This window comes from Tamandua tetradactyla, chromosome 17 (assembly GCF_023851605.1).
Source record: "Tamandua tetradactyla isolate mTamTet1 chromosome 17, mTamTet1.pri, whole genome shotgun sequence".
NCBI lineage: Eukaryota > Metazoa > Chordata > Mammalia > Pilosa > Myrmecophagidae > Tamandua > Tamandua tetradactyla.
In genome coordinates, this window is record NC_135343.1 from 36846166 (window position 1) to 36866460 (window position 20295).

Below are 20295 nucleotides of genomic sequence, written 5' to 3' on the forward strand. Positions count from 1 at the left end.
ATAATAAAATTATAAGTATAATGTTTTACTTATAAAAGTATAATGTTTTCAGTGAGTTCTGTGTGTCATTCTAGGGAATTCTAGAACCCAGGGGATGGTGGGAAACCCCCAAATCTGTAGCCAGTGGGTCAGAAGTGTAGGTGCCCTAGGTGCCTGAAAAGCATTGCCTTTAACCTGTGAAGTCTGGCCTAACTCTGCTAAGAGAATTGAATTGCATTGCATTGCATTTCTGCAGTCTTTGTCATAGTTGATAGTTTTTCCAATCATTATATTTTGTAATTGTTTTTATTTTTATAATTTTATACATATTAAAAAGCGATTATTTTTTCAGTAAGTTCAATATAGATGCCCACAAATTTCCTGTAAGATATCCTAGGCTGTCATCCAAATACTCTCATTTTCTCTCTGCCCACAATGTGGGAAAGGTTGGGAAACAGCTCTATGAAGTTTAGGAAACCAATACAATAGGGAAAAGAAGACTGGATGTTTAATAAACTAGATCCACATCTATTATAACAGAAGTCAAAACATATAATGCATAAAATCCAGAAACCAAAGAAATAGCAATGTAAGCATTTAAAAATATGGAGGTAACTATCAGAAGTAAAGTGGTTGCCTCTGGGGTACAGAGTTGGAGTAAAGACAGATTGGCAGGAGAGAACTAGTATTCATTAGGAGTATTTCAGACAATTTGATTATTTTTAACCTGATATATACATGTCTTGCTTACTTAAATAAAAAATTAAAATTCAATTTAAAATGGTACCTGAATTTAATATTAATATTCCACATTTCTTCCTGTGGTCTTTTCTCTAAAAATGCTATTTCTTCATTTCATTATAGAAAGGAAAAACAGTTACTTTTCGATTTTCTAATCCTATCACCCATTTAATGACATATACTTACCTAGTTATTTAGGCCTCATCCAAAGAACAGTCCTGAGAAGGTAAATCTTCTCTTTAATATTTAGTTAGGGTATTGGGTGTCAAATGCTTAAAATAAATTACCTGAGACTAAGTTATGGAACAAAAGTTCTTTATCCTTTTCTTCCTAGTAGTGGCTATGGCAGGAAAATGAAAAGCTAGACCAGAGGCAGAGATGTTTGGAAAACCATCAAAAGACATTTGATTGGATGCATAACAGGAAATCTTTTATATGTTTGAAAAAAAAAAAAAAGTAGGATTAAACCAAATGCCTTTCCATTTTTCAGCTCTTTAGGAGGATTTTGAAGTCGAGAAAAATATGTAACTTCATTTACACATGTATCACTATATAGAGTCGAAAAATATCTATTCTATCTTATGGGTTTAGTAAGAGATGTGGTATTCCTTAGTGAGCTTCCACAGCATGATTATATAATCATCTGTGTTTACTGAGAGACCTGAGAGAAAATAGGGTATTTCTTTGTGGTTATTTCTGGGCCTGCTCAGTAAGGTAACAATTTTTCTGCTTCTACCATCAAAAGGGGGGTCTGGAGGTGCAATTGGCACGGGGCTAAGGTAAAATAATTTCACAGACGTCACCATTTAATATTTTTATTGTGGTTATTTATACACACACACTCAACATAAAATTTGTCACTGTATTTTTAAGTGTACAATTCTGTGGCATTAATTACATTTAAATGTCGTGCTACCATCAACACCATCTGTGGAGAACCAGGGTGCAGACTCTCCCTCCACAATGACAGTGAGTTTTGCACGTAGCTGCCTATGTGACCAGACAGAAATCAGATGTCAACAGACCTCCTCAGGGTGAAAAAGAATGTACAGATGTTATTGTAAACCACTTATCTTGTAAAGCATTAAAATTGTCCTCCCTGATATGTTTAATAAATCTCCAAACCCGTATCACGAGACCCTGCTAAACCTCTGTTCTCATATTCTATAAAATGTCCTTGTCCTAAATTCTTATAAGCTGTCCCTGGCATGCCCCCCACCCCAAACCCACCCCCACCTTTGCAGAGTGCTTCTTCCATTTTTCTGGATGGCAGCCAGCTGTAAAGATCTTTTCCTGTTCATAAGTCATAATTAAACCCATGTTTACAGGCGGGAGTTTTTCAAAACAGGAGCATGGAGGCGCCGCCTAGGGTCAGAAGGGGTCAGGGAGAGCTTTCCAAGGTTGTGCCATCATCGTGGACCGGGACCTAGAAAGCCAAAATTAATGGGCTCCAAGACTGGCTGGCTGCTTGGAATGCTGCCTCAAAGGGACTGCAGAAAAGGAGCTAATCCAGGGAGCAGAGGCCAGGACTGGAAACATGGTGACCTGCATAAGGGAGAAGATGGAGGATTTTAAAGTTGGAAATCTGCTTCGTAAGGGATCATTTGCTGGTGTCTGCAAGACTGAATCCATTCACACTGGTTGGAAGTTGAAATCAAAACGATAAGAAAGCCCTGTACAAAGCTGGAATGGTACAGAGAGTCCAAAATGAGGTGAAAATACATTGCCAGTTGAAACAGCCTTTTATCTTAGAATTTTATGATTATTTTGAACATAGTAATTATGTGTCCCTGGTTTTAGAAATGTGCTATAATGGAGAAATAAACAGCTAAAGAACAGAATGAAACACTCTCAGAAAACAAAGCTTGAAACTTTATGTACTAGACCATCACAGGAATGTTGTATCTTCATTCTTTTGGCGTACTACAACAGGACCACACGCTTTCTAACCTCTTTCTTATACATAACATGAACATCAAGATTGCCAATTTGGTGCTGGCAGCACAACTGAAAATGCCACATGAAAAGAACTATACGTTATGTAAGCCTCCTAAATTACATTTCATCAGAAATTGCAACTTGAAGTGTACATGGACTTGAATTTGATGTTTGGTCCCTGGGTTGTATGTTTTATGCATTACTTATTGGGAGACCACCTTTTGACACTGACACAGTCAAGAACACATTAAATAAAGTAGTATTGGCAGATTATGAAATGCCAACTTTTTTTTGTTAAGAGAAGCCAAAGAGCTCAGCAACAGACGAGGTTCACATACCATTGGCTCACGTCCACAGCAACAGAACTAGACAACTTCACCTGGCCAAGTTGACACCTGAACCTAACTACCACAAGTATTAAATCATCCTTCTATGTCCTGAAATTCTTCAACAAAAAGTAAAGATTTAGGAACTGTAGAAGCCTCAGTGATAGTGGACATGTCATCATTTCTACTGCAGTGACAACTTCTTCCAGTATAAGTGGTATTTATTGGACAGGAGAAAACTTTTGATTCATCAGCCACTCCCAAATAAGATGACTGGATTTCCAAAGAATAAAAGTTCAAGCGATTTTTCTTCTTCAGGAGATGGAAGCAGTTTCTATACTCAGTGGGGAAATCAAGAACAGGAAACCAGCAATAGTGGAAAAGGAAGAAAAACCCAAGATGCAGAAGAAAGACCACATTCTTTTTTTTTTTTCACAAGGGCAGGCACTGGAAATCGAACCCAGGTCCTCGGGCTTGGCAGGCAAGCATTCTTACCTGCTGAGCCACCGTGGCCCACCCAAGACCATGTTCTTGATACCTTCGTAGAGCCCATTCCTCTAATAGATCTAGCACTTCTAATAGTCAGTCCCAAGGAAGGAAATATACAATGGAAAGATGTCATTCAGCAGAAATGCTTTCAAGGTCCAAAAGATCAGGAGTTGATGAAAATGAAGAGAGATACTCACCTACAAACAGCAATGTCAATATTTTTTACTACTATAAAGAAAAGACAACCAATAATTCTGGATCCTTTGAAAGACTTGATAAAAATCAAGCACTCTCCAATCATCTTTGCCCAGGAAAAACTCCTTTTCCATTTTCAGACTAGACATCTCATACTGGAACGGTGTAACCGTGGTTTGGGAATCTGCAAATAAATGCTCTTTTAAGAGAAAGTATGAGCACAACAGCATTAACCCAGAGATTTCCAGGGCCATCCAGATTTTCAGAATAAACATCAAGAAATGCCAAGCCTGTGAAAATGTAGAGCTGTGTTCCAGTAGCCATGTTTCTTGAGGATGATTGAATAATGATATAGCTGTCACAATGTGACTGTGTGATTGTGAAAACCTTGTCTCTGATGCTCCTTTTATCTACCTTGTCAAGAAACGAGTAGAACATATGGAATAAAAATAAATAATAGGGGGAACAAATGTTAAAATAAATTTAGTTTGAAATGCTAGTGATAAATGAAAGTGAGGGGTAAGGGATATGGTATGTATAATCTTTTTTTTTCTGTTATTGTTTTATTTCTTTTTCTGTTGTCTTTTAATTTTTTTCTGAATTGATGCAAATGTTCTAAGAAATGATGAATATGCAACTATGTGATGATATTGAGAATTACTGAATATATATGTAGAACAGAATTATATGTTAATGTTTAATGTTTTTGTTTGTTCTTAATTTTTTTAAATAAATAAATAAATAAAAAAGAAATGCCAGGTCTGGTATAAGATCCAAAAAGAACTCAAATGCTTCCAATAAGTATATTCCATAAAACAACTGAATACCATGAAATATATGACTTCACAGTAAACTTGAGATAATTCAACAAGGGTCTGTTTTTGGCTTAGATCCTTTATCTGAACGAAGCAAGACCAGAGGTGTGGATCCATCACCGGGTTATCAAAAACATACATTAAGAAACATTATATCTTCCTTGACTGCTCAAGTTAATATCAATCATACAGAAAACCAAAAAGGCTGTGGTGAGTATATTTGATTCAGGAGAGGTATGTGTGGAGCTTCTAAAGGACTATACATCTCAAGAATATGTGAAAGAAGTTCTTCAAATACCTAGTGATGGAAATAAGATCATTATTTATTATTCAAATGATGGAAGATGTTTTCCTCTTGCTGATAGACCACCTTCACCTACTGACAACATCAGTAGGATCAGCTTTGACAATTTACCAGAAAAGTACTGGAGAAAATATCAGTATGCTTTCAGATTTGTTGAGCGTGTAAAATCTAAATCTTTGAAAATCACTTATTTTACAAGATATGTTAAATATATTTTGATGGTCTCCTGGTGCTGACTGAGAGCTTTGGTTTTATGATGAAACAAAAATAGACAAGACAGAAGATTTAATTGAGGTGATTGAAAAGTCTGGGAAATCTTACTCCTTGAAAGGTGAAAATGAAGTTAATAGCTTGAAAGAGGAAATAAAAAGATATATTGACTATGCTAATGAGGGTCATCATATGTGTTTAGTACTGAAATCTGTACTTTCAGAAGAGGAATAAAAAGAAGTGGAAATACTTCCTTTTCCCCAATAGTCTTTTTCCAGAAGGAAACCTGCCAGTACTAGTTCATCTAAGACCTTATCATCTCCCTCCTCTATGGATCCAAACTACCCAATGAGAGCTACACCATCTTTGAATAGAATGATCATGAATAGTGCTGCATCTCTGAAAAAAGGCACCAATACCTAGTCCTCCTATGGTTACAAATGAAAGACTTGGCTCTACAGTTACAGCTTCTGGAACAAACATCTTTTCTACCAGTCTAAAAGATTGTTATCCTAAATTAGCACAGCTTTTGAGATCTGTTTTTGTGAAAAATGTTGGGCTACACGGTTAACAAGTGGAGCTGTGTGGGTTCAGTTTAATGATGGTTCCAGCTGGTTGTGCAGGCAGGAGTGTCTTCTATCAGTTGTATGTTCCCAAACGGTCAAACAACTAGGCACAGAGAAAATGAAAAGTTACTAGATTACATTAAACAGAAATCACCATGTCTTTCTTCCATCCTTTTGATGTTTTCTAATCCAATTCTTAGTTTTCATTGATTAAAACTCCTTTTAGATGTGTAAGTTTGATAAATAACTTCTTATAGGCTTTCAAATAAACTGATTTTTAAATTTTTTTTTTTTTTTTTTTTTTACATGGGCAGGCACCAGGAATCGAACCCAGGTCTTCTGGCATGGCAGGCAAGCGTCCTTGCCTGCTGAGCCACCATGGCCCGCCTGTGATTTTTAAATTTAATATAACTTCTTTGGAACGCTTTTCTACAGGAGAGTTTAATCATACCATCCTGTATGTATGCTAATGAGATAACAAAGCAGAATGAAACTCAGTTCACTTACAAAATATAGTAGGTCACAGAATTTTATATTTATAAGTAAAGAATTTTTAAGTTTCAGTTATTTCCACCTATAATGTGCTCTTGGGCCAAATAATAACTAGTTTGTCTCACTGATATTATTTGCTATCTTTTTCCAGTTGACTCTGGTTATTTTTTTACTCAAGTGAAGTGCTCTATTGTTGGGTCTAGACAGTAACTGGCAACTGCTACCTGAGTCACAGTAGCCCCGTTTCCCTCTTTTTTGTGGGTGGCCTATGAATGAGATGGGTACAGATGGGAGCCAATATTGAGTATGGGCAAACTTCCAGTGTATAACTTCTGGCTTGGTTCCTTGGCTATATACTTTGAGCACGCCATAGAATTTTCATGTCTAACGTGTTCTCTGAAACTGTACTACTTTATTTTCTTGTGTGTGGTGGGTGGAGTAGGATAGATTTAAAAAAAATTAAAGCCCACACCATAACTGATCTGTACACTTATTTCATACTTTAACAATTTCTAAACCACCTCTTCTTGGATAGTGCCCATGGTGGGTACTTAGCAAAGCCTACTGTTATTATTTGGCCCAAGAGCACATTGTAGAAAAAAGATGTGATGAGGTTGTTATGAATCCCAGAACATGGGACTGGGTAAACAAAACTGAATTTCCTCATGTTGCTATAGGGACATGGGAAGATAAACTGAAGAAAAATGACATCACTTTCACATTTTTTTTTTGGAGAAAATTTTAGACAGAATTTATTTCATCCTTGTATGAGAGCATATGGTACCAGAGAAAAGTTGGCTTCCAAACTTCTTTTTAGTTTGCAGTCCACCTCATTCCAACTCTTTTTTCCTGCACAAGCATTCCTTCCCAGTCCCCTATCTCCTCCTCATCTACATTTCCCACCCCAACCCTTGCTCCCAAGTTTCTGCACATGTTAAATCTATAAATCTATCCATGCTATAGATATCAAAGGATACAGATATTAGCATCATGTAGCTCGAAGGGATATTCTAGAGTAACACACAATGAATAGAAAAGTATTAAACACACAGCCAGAGGAATAAATTTTTTAGAGATTAAAATGTATAGATACATAGAGAAATAGGCAGTTGCCTTCTAAGCAGACCTGAAACTGCTCAAAGGCCCATGAAGAATCTCATTGTTCTCTCCTACCCTCCACATGATCTACCAAGTGAGTCTGTTTCTATGGCTCTGAGGAAATAGGAGCCTCTTTTATAAAATGTTTGGGGACTCAGAATTTAAACTTAAAACACCGTATAAAGAAGTTTCATTTTACAGGGCAAAATTTGGAAATAGCATTTGGGAAAATGGCTTCTACATTGCCATTTTCTACTTTTATCTAAGAGCCAGCCTCTAGCTGGTTAAAGTTACTCAGTTTTTGGACATTTCTTGAGACAGCAAATAAACAACATCCTTTAGCACCACATCTTAATATTTGATCACTTAATAGTCAGATGTCATTCTTAGGAATTACCCAAGTTCTTGCTTCAGTTAAAACCCATTTCCTCTTCCTTAATCTTTTCTAAAGATAGAAAATGACTGATGACCTTCCTACAATAAACCTTGTAGAATTAAAGACTCTATTGCCTTTTACCTTTTCTTTTGCATAATAAGCAACCTCATGGGGCCCAAATCTTTTGGTGGCCTTTTATTTTGGTGCTTATGCTGATTAAGATTCTGATTAAGATAATTTTGTCCCCAAGTTTTGAGAAATACATTTGTTATTAAAATTAGACATCTTCCTTGGCTTTATTTGGCGAAATTAGTTTTAAAGTTGAGAAGGTTTTTTTGGATAATCATTTTGCATTTCACATCAGATACATTTTCTAGCACATCAGATGTCATTTTCTAGCATGACAAATTAATCACTGGCCTTTTGTGTTGCACTAAAGAAAAACAATAAAGTTCCTTTGTTTAAGAAAATGAAAGCCATTTTAAAACGTCTCACTCTACCTTAGTCAGATTAGTGCTCTCAAAGCTCCAAACTTTTTGGGAAATACCTGGTTTATCTTTAAAAAACTGCGCTGACAATTCATCTGTCCTGATGCAGGTAGTCTGAGCCATGAAATGCAAAATAAAGTCTGAGATACACCTACAGACAGGTGGACTGAGGCTTACGGGTAGATGGGGGTAGTAATACCAGGTATGATTTGACCGGAGTTTGGGGCCTGGGTGGGTGAGTGGGGAGATTGCCCAGTTCCCACGGTAATGTTAAATTCCCTTTTTTTTTTTTTTTAACATTCTTTTTCCTTGAGGACTGCAGGAATTTACCAAATGGTAAGCACCTCTTGAGGAAGAACTTAAGTCATTTCCATATTGATGAGAAAAGTAAACACCTACCACAGCAGAAAGCTCTGTAAGAAAAGGACCGCAGGAAAAAGCTGATGGTGGTGTTTCTGAAGGGCAAGACTTCCACGTGTACTTTCTCCCACGCCCTAAATCCCTCTTTTTAGTGGGCCCCACACAGTGAGCAGTAAGTGCTCATCATTATCCTTCCCAGATGATGTGGTGTGTGGAGTGTCAAAGAAGAGCCTGGGCAGTGCCGGGACTGCAAAAATCCCTGGTAAAGGGGTCATTTTTACGGACTGCTAAAATAATCACTCCTGCTTCGAGTCCTCTCCCTTGCCAAGTGTCTGTGGAAGTCTGGGAGTCTTACAGGCAAGAACAACCCCGCCGCACCACGCCCTAGGTGTGACTCTCGCGCGGAATCCCCAAGTCCAGCTCGGCTCCCACGTTCGCCGGGCTCCCATGTGCCGCACACGCCCCGCCTCCTGCCACCTTCGCGAATCTCATTGACCAGGCTCTGCGTCTGCCTTGGTTCCTGATTGGTGGCTGCGGCTGTCGTTCTGCGCGGCGGGGACATTTCCGCATTGAGGGGCGGGGGGGTGCTGCTCCGAATGGAGGGGGAGGGGAGGTGTTTAGGAGAAAGTGGGGTCTTTGGGTGTCTGAACAGTCTGCGGGGTGGGCGGTGTTGGTCAGCAGCCGGGCTGCGACAGCTGGCGAGGGGCTCAGGTGTGCATGTGTAAGGGGAGGAGCGAGAGAGAGAGAGAGAGGGGTTCCTCAGAAGCGACATATTCTCCTGGCCTGCGAGCCTTCCTTCTGGGGCACCATAAACAGAACCCCAATTTCCCGGCTGCTGAAGGAAGAGGAGGAAGGTGGGTCCCGTTGGCTGTTTGGGGAGGGGCGGGAACCGGCTTCCCGCGACCCCCTGGGTGGGCGTGTTTCCTTCTAAGACTGTAGAGTTCTCTGATCCACGGCCTGGCCCCGGAGGCCGAATTGGGGATTCGGGAGAGCTCGGGGCCGGAGGGACTGGGGTGTGGGGGAGGGGCGGGGGCACTCCCGGGCAGCTGACTCTCCGACGCCGGGGTCCGCGCACAGGTCCGCCCTTGCTGGTGACGAGGTGTTCGCTGTAGGGGAGAGGCGGCGTGGCCATCGGCTCCTCTCGGGAAGAAGCCCGCGGCGGGTTTTCGCCTCGGGCTCGCGGAAGCGGGAGGCCAGAGCCGGCCCGCCGGCGTGCGTTATTCTCAGCGCCTCCTAGTCCCGGAATATTTACGAGCTGGTAAAAAAAGCTCCTGGGCGATGGCAGCCCTGCTTCCCTCGGCGCGCTCACCCGCCTCCCGGACCCCCGCTCGGGCCGTGGGGGGTGGGGAGAGGGCGGCTGTTGACTCGGGTTTCCCAGGGAACCGGCCGGAGGCTGGACGGCAGAGCCGGGGAGGGGGGCGGTCCGCCCGCGCCAGCTCGGCCCAGCCTGGAAGGGCGTGGGGGACCTGGGGGCGGTGAAATAGCCGCTGTAGATCCGCCTCTTTCATTGATGAAATTTAAGTTCCTGTGGTTTTACCTTTTCTGGGAACCTCCAGCTGGCCCTCATTTGTGTCTAGAGCGCAGTGTAGACAGGAGTCCTAACAGACTCAGTCGTACCAAGTTTCGGTCTTTTGGAAGTGGGGGAGGAGTGGCTTTCTTGGGTGTATTTTTTAAATTTTTTTTGCGGGGGGCAGCCAGTTTAAATCGCTTTGAATAAATACTCCCTTAAGTGGCTAAACATAGGAAGAGAAAGAACGCGTCGGTTGTTAAAGCTGGGGAGGAAGAGAGCTGCCCTATAGCGTGACTCCTCTAGAAATTTAAAAAATTGATACATAAACCAGAATATTTTATTAAAACCCTAAAATGTCGAGATTTGTACAAGGTAAGACACGCGTCTTCTTATCTACGGGGTTGATTCAGCCGAATTTTAATACTGGCAGTCGAAGGGTTGGTGGGGGTTTAGAAGTGGAAGTGTTCATTTGAAATACCTTTTGCTAAACCCTTTTGGTTAAATTGACGTCTGAGTTGTAGTGAGCTGCTGCTGGGTTGGCGTTTCGTATAATTTATGCCCTTGTGCTTTTCTGGATTTAGTTGTGCCTCCCTGAAATCAGGTTAGTAGCACTCTGGGCTCCTCGAGATAGTGGCTGTAGATGATGGTAAAAAAAGGGTTTGGGCTGCTGATTAACCCTTGTTTTCTTTTCCTGGTCGGTCCTGTCTGCGGGGATTTTAAGGGGAGCCGGGAGAGCTGGGGAGAGGCAGGTGTTGGTGAGCTTTAGTGTTCCTAGCTTCTACTCTGCTTGTGTGTACGTGGTTGGAGTCTCAGATTCTTTAATTGCGAAACCGGGAGTAGCCCGTAGAAGCTGGAGGTCATTTCAGCAGGAGACATGACTTTGCTGCATTGCTGTGTTTATTTTTTTCTTCTTCGAAATCTGGAAATGTTATTAAGATTTCTCTGAAATTTGAAAATAGCTCTTTAAATTCCATATGTGTATAAAAGGGTTTGGGAATGCCTCTCAACTGAGCTAAGCAGTAACGTTGCATGTATGTGTGAGTGTATATATGAGTAGTGTGCAAATGGAAATTGGTGCTGCCTTAAACCTGTCAGCAGTTTGCAATACAGGATTTGCCTTATTTTGGTATGCAAGAAAACACTTGCTTGTGTGTGAGAACTTCAGCCATCTTGTTAAATATACAGCTAGTGAAGTTCACAACTATTTAATGTGACTCAGTAGATGTAGATGTGCTTTTTCAAAAAGTCGTGTAGCTAATGGCCATTATACAGACCAATTATGTCATTTGACACTGGAAATTAAAATGCACTAGTAAGTTTCATATCACTTTATTACTTTTTCTTTAAATTTTGGTAATGGATTAAGAGGATTTGCCTTTGTTACAGATGGGACACTTATGCCTGCCATTAGTACCAAGCTTAGAAATGTCACTTGTCACCAGACTTTCAAATTCATGTTATAAATTACATGTGGTGAGAGTTGCTTCTTATGTTCCGACTGATTCAATAATTCAATAATAGAAAGCCAGAAGTAACTGTAAGAAACTTACTGGCTTTATAATAAAAACAACAAAGTTCATTTATTGTAAGCCAGTATTTTGCAAAAATTTGCAAGGGACAAGTGGACATGTCAATTCTCTTAAAGTTAAGAATATTATTAAACTTCAGATATTAGTTATGCTTTGGAATAACTTGCCCAATTGGTGCACATTGACTGATTTCACAGCCTTTGTGGTTAATGGATAACTGTCTCCATTACATTGTAAATCAAGTGATACTACCTAGGAGAGTTGCTGTTTGTCATTGCTTTTCATTGTTCATTTAAAAAAAAAAAACTCTTTATTTTGGAATAATTTTAGATTTATAGAAAAGTTGCAAAGATTGTTTCCTCTAACATTAATACCTTACATGACCATGACACATTTGTCAAAACTAGAAAATTAGCACTGGTACTAATTTTACTATTACTATTAACTGAACTGCAGACTTACTTATTCAGATTACTATTCCAGGATCCAGTCCAAGATACCACATTGCGTTGAGTTGCCATTCACTTTTATTTTAAATGATGGTTTTCCTTTTTAAATTGGCAGCTTTACACAAAAAAGATGCCCCCGCACCCCCTTTAACATGATGTTTTCCTGTTTATCCTTGTTAAAATTCTGTACTTCAATTGTAAGTCTTCTATACGTTTAACTAACTGTTGCTGTTATAAATGATGTACTTAATTGGTTAACGACTCAGCTGTCTCCACAGGTCAGGTTTCAAGTATATGGGTTAAAAAGTTCTGAGAGCAATGAGGTCCTCTCCCTAAGTATTTTCAAATTTACAAATGGAATGGGAGGGAGCTGTTTTTGTCTAGCCAGCCAAAGCCTTGTCATGTGCGTATACTGTAGTAGTAGAGCAACTGTTTTTGTTGTTTTTTGGAACACTTTTAAATAGATTAACTAACTAAAGTATGCAAAAATGTCCCTTCTTAAATTGAGATACTTTTCATATATTACGGGACAAAACAAAAAATATTTGAGGCTTGTCAGTTTTTCCATTTATTAGAATTCTGTTTTTGTGACTTTTATGGTGAGTCCTGTTTGGTAGATGGCAGCTAGCCAGGAAAGATTAGCTGGGCTAATTATAACTGGAAGGGGAGTGGTCTCAGATGAATACATACAGTGAGGAGTAACATTCTGGAGCCTTGCTGTTGAGGTCAGCCCTTAGCCTGGCTCCTCTCAAATTCTCAGACCAAATTTAGCCTGTTGCCAATTATTGGGATGACTGGGATGTTTTTAGTCCAGGGGGATTTTGGCATAGATTTGAGCAGGACTAGATAGAGGCGGCCAAACAGTGACCAAGGACTATCCCCCCTGCCCTTTTCTTTTGTTTTTAACAGATAGCTTGGATTCATTATATTGCTAGAGAGAGAGGGATTTAGTTAGATTCAGAATCATAGTTATAAAAGTAATATTAAAAGAAATTGAAAATGAAAGTTGGGCTGAGAAAAACTTTGTTGGCTGTTTTCCAACCTGGATCTTCTAATCTCTGTAGTCAAATAGCTCCTGTTCTTACTAACTGTGCCTTTATTCTCATAAAGTGGATGATTTTCGTTTGTGTAAGCCTACTGAAGACAAGCTTTACGGGGAACATTATAGAAATAAGAAATGTTAACTGGTACAGTTCTTGAAGTGTCATTTTAATATTATGAAGAGGAATTGAAAAATAACTTTAAAAGGAAATTACTCTAGGATGTTAATTTTGAGCAAAAGTATTTTGTTGTAATATCACTTCACAGAGATCATTCCCTCTGGCTGTGTGTTAGTTTTTCCTTCGTAAATGAATTTTAGTAACATTAAAATAATGAGATACTTAGTTTGTGTGAGGAACATTAATTGACCTAATAAAGAAAATGTTCTATGTAAAGGAACAGTATACTGTAGTTTTCCAGTTTTTCTTTTTTTTAATATTTCTTCTTTTTAAATAGTTTTCCAGTTTTTACAAAGTTGTGTCTGCTACTTTTTTGTGGAATTTAAGGTATTAATTCCCAAAAAGTCAGATGGGCCCATTATTGGAGAGTTAATATAAACAAATACATGAAAGTCAAAATAACTCTGGATTGGGTGGACCACGATGGCTCAGCAGGCAAGGACACTTGCCTGCCATGCCAGAGGACTCGGGTTCGATTCCCGGTGCCTGCCCATGTAAAAAAAAATAATAATAATAAAAAAATTAATAACTCTGGATTCTCTGTGAAACTGAATATTAAGGGGTGACTGTACTAACTTTCTGTACTCTATTGTTCATCCTTATATCCAGGATTTATACCAGTGGAGAACATTCCAGAAATATTAGAATAAAATTGTAAAGGAGCTTTTCTGAGGCTTTGGGATTTAGTGATAGGAAATGTGATTTACTTCCTACCCTTTTGATTGCTTGGGATCTCTTTCTATTCTGGAATTTTTCTCTAGACTTGACCTTTAGACACTGTCTGAAGTTTCTTTTGTAAAATATTGTACTTTGGACTTGGGGTAATAGTGTTTGAATTGCAGACGTCTTGGTCTTGCTAACTTGGTGGATTGTTCCAAGGCACAGTGGCTATTAATCGAAGCCGTATTTCTTAGATCTCTAAAATTATAATACCAGGCAGGCATCTTTGTATTAATAACTTCAAATCTTTGAAAGTTGGCTTGATAATCTATCAAAAATTAAATATTATGTGTTTTTTAATTGGGGAACTTATGCATGAGAAAGGGAATAATACCCATTTGAAGCTGTTTCCCAGTTCCCTTGACTGATGATGCAGGCATCTCCTTTAGTTTATTGCAAAGTCTTTGTCTAAGGCTCAAATTCTGCCTCTGCTTAGTTTCATCTTTGTTTTCTCGTCATTGTCAAAGGTAATCGATTTTGCTCCCAAACTAGTTGACAATTAAGGCTTGCTTTTGAGAACCATGGAGAAATTGACTATGTTGTCTTAGATAACCCGCATAAAAAACAAAAATCTTCCATTTTTCCAAACCTTTTTGCTATATTTTTTCCTATGTAAAAAAGAGTCCTCTTTTTTCTGTGATTTCACGTGTATCTGTTTAAAAAATACTATTAATTGTACTCATATGCATGAATAATATTATTATTGTAATCTTAATTTAATAGGTTTTGACCGGTTTTCATTCAGATTTGGTAGCACATATCTAAGGTAAACCATGTAAATGCACTGTAACCCAGAGAAGAGACACGGAGGAGCTGGGTAACAGCTAACAGTGGGCTTGGATTCCTGCTCTGGGTCCTTGTTTCTTCATCTCTGAAATAAGGGAATGGCACTCGTTGATCTTTAAAGCCCTTCCAAATATAAAAGTTTCATCTCAGTGCACATGCACATATCAAATTAAGGGGCAGGTTGCCAGATCATTTTTTGGTTCTTGGTGGTGATGTACACCTTTCGCCTCCTTGAAACAAAAGAGTGTGATAGGATGCCAAGTTGACACGTGAACCTGACCATGACACTTAAAGTGATATTATTTAACTAGATTGGTAAATCTCTTCTGAATGTTCTGTTTTCCAGAAGTGATACTTTCTTTGAGTTTGTAAGAGCTACTTACTATACTGTAAGGGAGCAAGGTTAATCTTAATTATTAATGAGAAGTCTCGTTTATGTATAAATTCTAACAGTTTTAAAAAAAATACATGCATAATTAGCAAAAATCTTGATTGGCAAGAAGCTCTGTAAATTCAGTTCCAGAATAGACCTCAAAAACCTTTGTTTATTTTTGTTATTATTGAAAAGCATTTGTTAAGCATTCATATGTATGTACAGCTGAGTCATTTAAAAATCTTAAGTGAACTTATTTTTCATAGTATATGTTGTATGACAATTTTTCCTAAAATAAATACATGAAATTGGAATACATAAATTGCTCAATTTTGTTCAAACTCTGAAGTTAGTGAAAACATCAGGTTGACATTTATATAAGATAATAAAATTGAAAGGAAATTTTGAGGTCATTTTATCTAGATTGCCTACCAGTTTGAAATTTGACTACATCCATGATATTTGACTGATCAATCAACCTCCATAATACGTTCTTACTTATTTACTTACAGATATTACTTGAACATCTAGTGCCAGGCTTTATGTTAGATGATGGGAATACAGCTATGAACAAGGTGGATATCATATGTTCTTGTAGAGTTTGTAATCTGTGGGTCAGACAGACATTGAATAACTCTTACAGAGCATGATGCTATATAGAAAAGAGTACAAGGATCTGCCATGTGAGCATATAATAGGCCACCTTGCTTAATTTAGAAAGATTTCTATGAGGAGATGATATTTAAACCGAGCTCAGATACATGACTAGGGCTGGTTGAACCTCTGTCTTTTTTATATGAATATTTAAGTCTTGATCACCATTTTAGTTACACACAGGTATTGGGGCCTGTACCATGCCAGGTTCTGGAAAAGCAAAGTTGAATGACATATAGCTTGTGCCCTTAAAGAGAATACATTCTAGAATTATAGACAGCTATCTAAACAAAGAATTAGCAAGTTTTGATAAGAGTGCAGAGGCAGGAGTGATTGAAACCATTACAGAGTTTTGGTAGGAATGAAGGCCTTTTTTTAAAAAAAAAATGTTTAGGAGCTACCACCTTGAAGACTAGGAATGCCACCACCAAAGTGGCAGGGGCTAGTCAAGTCAGAGTTTGAGCCTTTGGAGGCTGAGGGTTCAGGGAGGTTCCCCTTATGTTAAAATGATTCTTGTGATTTTTGGAATTCACACCTGTCCATTCAGTTCCCCATTTTTTCCTTCTCATTTCTGTTCCATCTCTCTAAAAGTGTTGAATGGAACTTCACATGGATATATTTGGAACAATCTTATAAGAGTTAGAATGCTTTTAGTTTCATGAGCAGAACAGTGTCAATTAAATTGGCTAAAAGGTAGGGGAGTTTTATCACATAAATCTTGAAGTAGGATATACCAGAGTTGGTTAATTTAGTACAAAGAAATGGAATCCAGTTCTTTCCTTCCTTTTTGCTTTATTATTTTAATCATGTTTGCCTCATTCTCAGGTCAACTCCTTCACGGTCACTAATGCCAAAAGGAAATGGGGATGGAAGGTAGGCACGCAAGGTTCTCCTCATGTGTCTCCTTTTCATTGAGCCTTTTACCATACCCCTTTTCTATACCCTTGTGGCTTATTAGGCAGGATCATAGTACTTTTCATGCTTAAACCAAATACTGGGAATGGTTTAGACCCAGGCCTGAGCTTCTCTGAAGTGCATGGCCATGGGACAGAATAAATGGGGTTCTGTTAGGTAGGAGGATGAGGAACAGGGCTGCTGCAGGCACATTAATATAAGTGGAGCATAACCTACACCAGCTATACAAGCAGTACTGACAACACTGCCTTATTAGAAATGCATATTTTTCCCACCCCAGACCTCTGAGTCAAAATCTCTGGGAGCTTGCCTAGGACTCTGTTTTAACAAGCCCTCCAGGTGATTTTTATGCACTTTATTTAGAAACACTATTCTGGTTATCACAAATGGAGTAGGAAATTGTCGTCTTTAGGCATCCTGTTTAGTGCATTCATTATTTTTGTTTACCCAAAAAAGGTACTTCAAATTGTCTTCCAAGATCTGCTTGGCTATGAAATTTGAATTTATTTCAATAGACAATGAACTTTCCATCAAGTGAGGAAGAGAAATGGTATAGTTGGGGTTCTAGTTTAGGCCGACATCAATCCATTCTGCTGGGCAACCCCAGGTTAGAGTGACAGATAGGCAAACTAGTTAGAAAGCTGTTGTCATCATGACCAGGAGAGTGAAAATGCAAAGGGAATTAAGGTAGCAGCAGTGGGAATGTACAGCATTGGATGGAATTGTGGCAATTGAAGTAAGGAGTTTTGGTATTGGATTGGCTGTGATGTGAGGGGAAAGGAGGGAGGAGCCAGCTGTGGCTATGAAGTTTCAACCTTAGTCATTAGGAGGATGATAATGCTACGGGGAGCAGGGAGATGAGGAGGGTAGGAAGATGAATTTAGTTTGAACAATGAGTTTTGTTTTATTCAAGTGCAAAAGGTGTAGATAAAACAGTAGGGTGTGTAAACCTGGAACTCAGGGAAAAAGGTTGGGATGAGAGGCACATATTTGAAAGTTTTACATTAAGGAGATGGTGAGGGAAAAATTAAGGGCAAAAAATGGTCTGCAGACAGAATTTTAGGAAACCCAGGTAATAGGAGAAGGGAGGAGCCAGGTGTACTAATTTAGGTGCCTTTAGAGGGGTAGGAAAAGATATAAGATAATATCATGTAATGGAATCCAAAGAAGAGCTTCTCTAGGAGAGGTATTCACAGATAATTGAGTTTAAAGGACTGGTGGGATCCCAAAAGAGGCTAGTTAGCTTAAATTGTTAGAAATCAAGTTATTATAGGTCCTCAATTTTATAGTGTACATGGTTATTTCCAGTTGCTATTACATTCTTGGAGTTTTATGCTTCTTTGGATCACAAGGCATTTCGTGAATTGAGACTAAGTGGGCTCTCTAATTCTCTGACTTTGGGTGCCTCTCAGTGTGGGGTCCCAAGAAAGTTGGGAGGTGGCCTGGGGAGGACTCCTCACCCTCTTTGCTGCTCTCCTGTACTCTTTGTGGCCTCGCCATAGCCTATGCCATGAGAAACTAGTTTTATAATTTAGCGTGTGTAGTCATTTGTTTGTGCCAATGCAGAGTGTATTCCCCTTTGTTGCTGACATGGGTGAAATGAAATACCAGAATTAAGGAAGAGAAGCAATCCATTTATCAGATTGAATGTCTCCTACCTCTAGATTCTTTTGCTTTCCTTTTTCTTTTTCGGCTCCAGTTGGATTGGGGAAAGTCTGTGATGTTGAAATTTTACTTCTTGTAAACAAAGAAGAATTAGGAAAGTAAAGGGAAAACAAAACATGTTACTGCCTATTATATACCAAGTTGAGCCAGCCAACACCATTCTAGTAAACCCAGTTTATATGTGGTGGAATTTCCTGTCCGTTGGGTATAAAAAAAGTTCTGATAGAAATGCTTTTGGAGGAGAGAGGTATTTAGGGGCTTTATGTCAAGAATTAACGAAAGCCAGATTAGGATAAAAAAATGAGCAGATTCTTTCTACTTCACTGTGGTGGAATGGGACTCAGAATAAAGTAGCCTTTCTTCTGGTCGCTAACATTAGCCTGCTCTGTGACCTTGTAGTCATTTAACACATATTTTCAACCTCAGTTTCTTCGTCTGTAAAATGATGAGGTTAGATTAAATAACCCGTTTCAGCTCTAAAAATGTTTTGATTTGTGTCTTAGGTAATAAAAGTGTTTGATTCCTAACTCATATTCTCTAAAGTGGAGGAGAATCAATTTTATATTGCTAGGAAGTGGGGAGGGACAAAATGTTTTAGTAGGTTAGAGATCTTGTATTATTCAGAGAATTCTTGAATTGACCTTCCCTTAGAAACACTGCTGTCGCTGTGAGAAGTGTAATGTGAGACTGTTAAGTCTAAGAAGTTTCTAATGTCTGTACTTCCCATCTTACCAGACTTCCAGACATTTCTTTAAAAAGTCAAGATGAGCAAGGAGATCACTGCAAATCTGGTCTGTGCCCAGGTGCTTAAGCACCCTTCCTTATTCTTTATTCTTGAATATTTTTTTTAAAGCCCTTCCTTAATTTTTAATCACCAAAACCAGAACTTCATAATAGCACTTTGCCTAGGGGAAGGGGAAGAAAATGGCAGTGGAGTGGAGTGGGAGACAGGACATGCTTGTTGTCTACTCTTGTTATATTTAAGCTGTTCATGTTTGTAAATGGGGCAGAAGGAATACACATTGTTCCACATGTGCATTTTGTACCTGTATCAAATGAATGAGAGGATAAAGGCCTGGGATATCTGTATAGTGTTATCACAACTTGAGTTTGAATCTGTCTGGATTTAAAATTTTATCTTCTGAAGGTTGGACCTGCTCTAATTGTCACAATCACACATAGTGGTAAATATTAAATCTTTTAGCCAGTCTATCTGAGCTTGGCTTGGTAGGGAAGATGGTGACAGGGGTTCTAGGCAGTTTGACCTCAAACCTGTAAATTTAAAGACTATGTAGAGGGATTCTCTAAGGTGTGGTTTTTTTTTTTAAACTTTTTTATTATAAAATATATATGCAAAGCAAAGAAAGAAAAAAGTAATACTCTTCAAAGCACACTTCAAATAGTTACTGAACAGATCCCAGAGTTTGTCATAAGTTACCATTTCACCATCTCGAATTTTTCCTTCTAGCTACTCCTAAATACTGGAAGCTAGAAGGAATATTAATATAGTGATTCATCCTATATTCATCGTTTGCCAAATCCTATTCTCTCTGTTATACTTCCTCTTTCTCCTTTGATCCTTCTCCCAATCTATAGGGATCTTTGGGCAATGCCTGTTCTGACTTTTTCATGTTGAGAAGGGGTGTTGACACAAAAAGATAGGGGTATGTAATTAATTGATAATCTTGGAGAGGCTGGTTCTAAAGTTTTTTTTTAGTTTTTTGTTAGTCTTCATTTAGACAAGTCTCAAGCAAGCTACAATACTTATTTTAAAATTTTTACAGTCACATTTAATTTTGGTCTCATTTTGTTCTTTGTCCAGAATATAACTAAGTTAAATGTTTCACTTTATTTTCCAAGGAAGTGATTGTGTGAATGCTGGCCTTCAGCAACAAAGAAACTTACCTTAAAAATCATTGTATAGTTGGTTCTTGATCTATTTTAATTGACCCATGACACAAAGACTTAGACAATTCATGTATTATATTTTTTCTTTGCATGGGTAGGCACCAGGAAACAAACCAAGGTCTCTGGCATGGCAGGTGAGAACCCTGCCTGCCAGCCACTGTGGCCCACCCGGTTCATGTTCATTCTTTA

At 38.7% G+C, this 20295-nt stretch overlaps 1 protein-coding gene and 1 pseudogene across 5 annotated transcripts in view; both read left to right on the forward strand.

Moving 5' to 3' along the window:
* Positions 1–2225: 2225 nt before the first annotated feature.
* Positions 2226–5773, forward strand: LOC143661568 (serine/threonine-protein kinase PLK4-like; annotated as a pseudogene).
* Positions 5774–8974: 3201 nt separating this feature from the next.
* UGP2 (UDP-glucose pyrophosphorylase 2) overlaps positions 8975–20295 on the forward strand; it is a 60635-nt gene continuing 49314 nt past the window's right edge. Inside the window, exon 1 of one of the 5 annotated variants that reach the window (XM_077134379.1) lies at positions 8975–9231. Coding sequence is in view for 1 of the 5 variants with exons in the window: in XM_077134377.1 (XP_076990492.1) it covers positions 10241–10259 (19 nt within the window). In the remaining 4 variants the exon portion in view is untranslated. Of the gene's footprint in view, positions 9232–9508; positions 9636–9780; positions 10260–10513; positions 10534–20295 lie in introns of those variants that run through there. The other 4 variants (XM_077134380.1, XM_077134381.1, XM_077134377.1 and 1 more) reach the window with 4 other exon arrangements.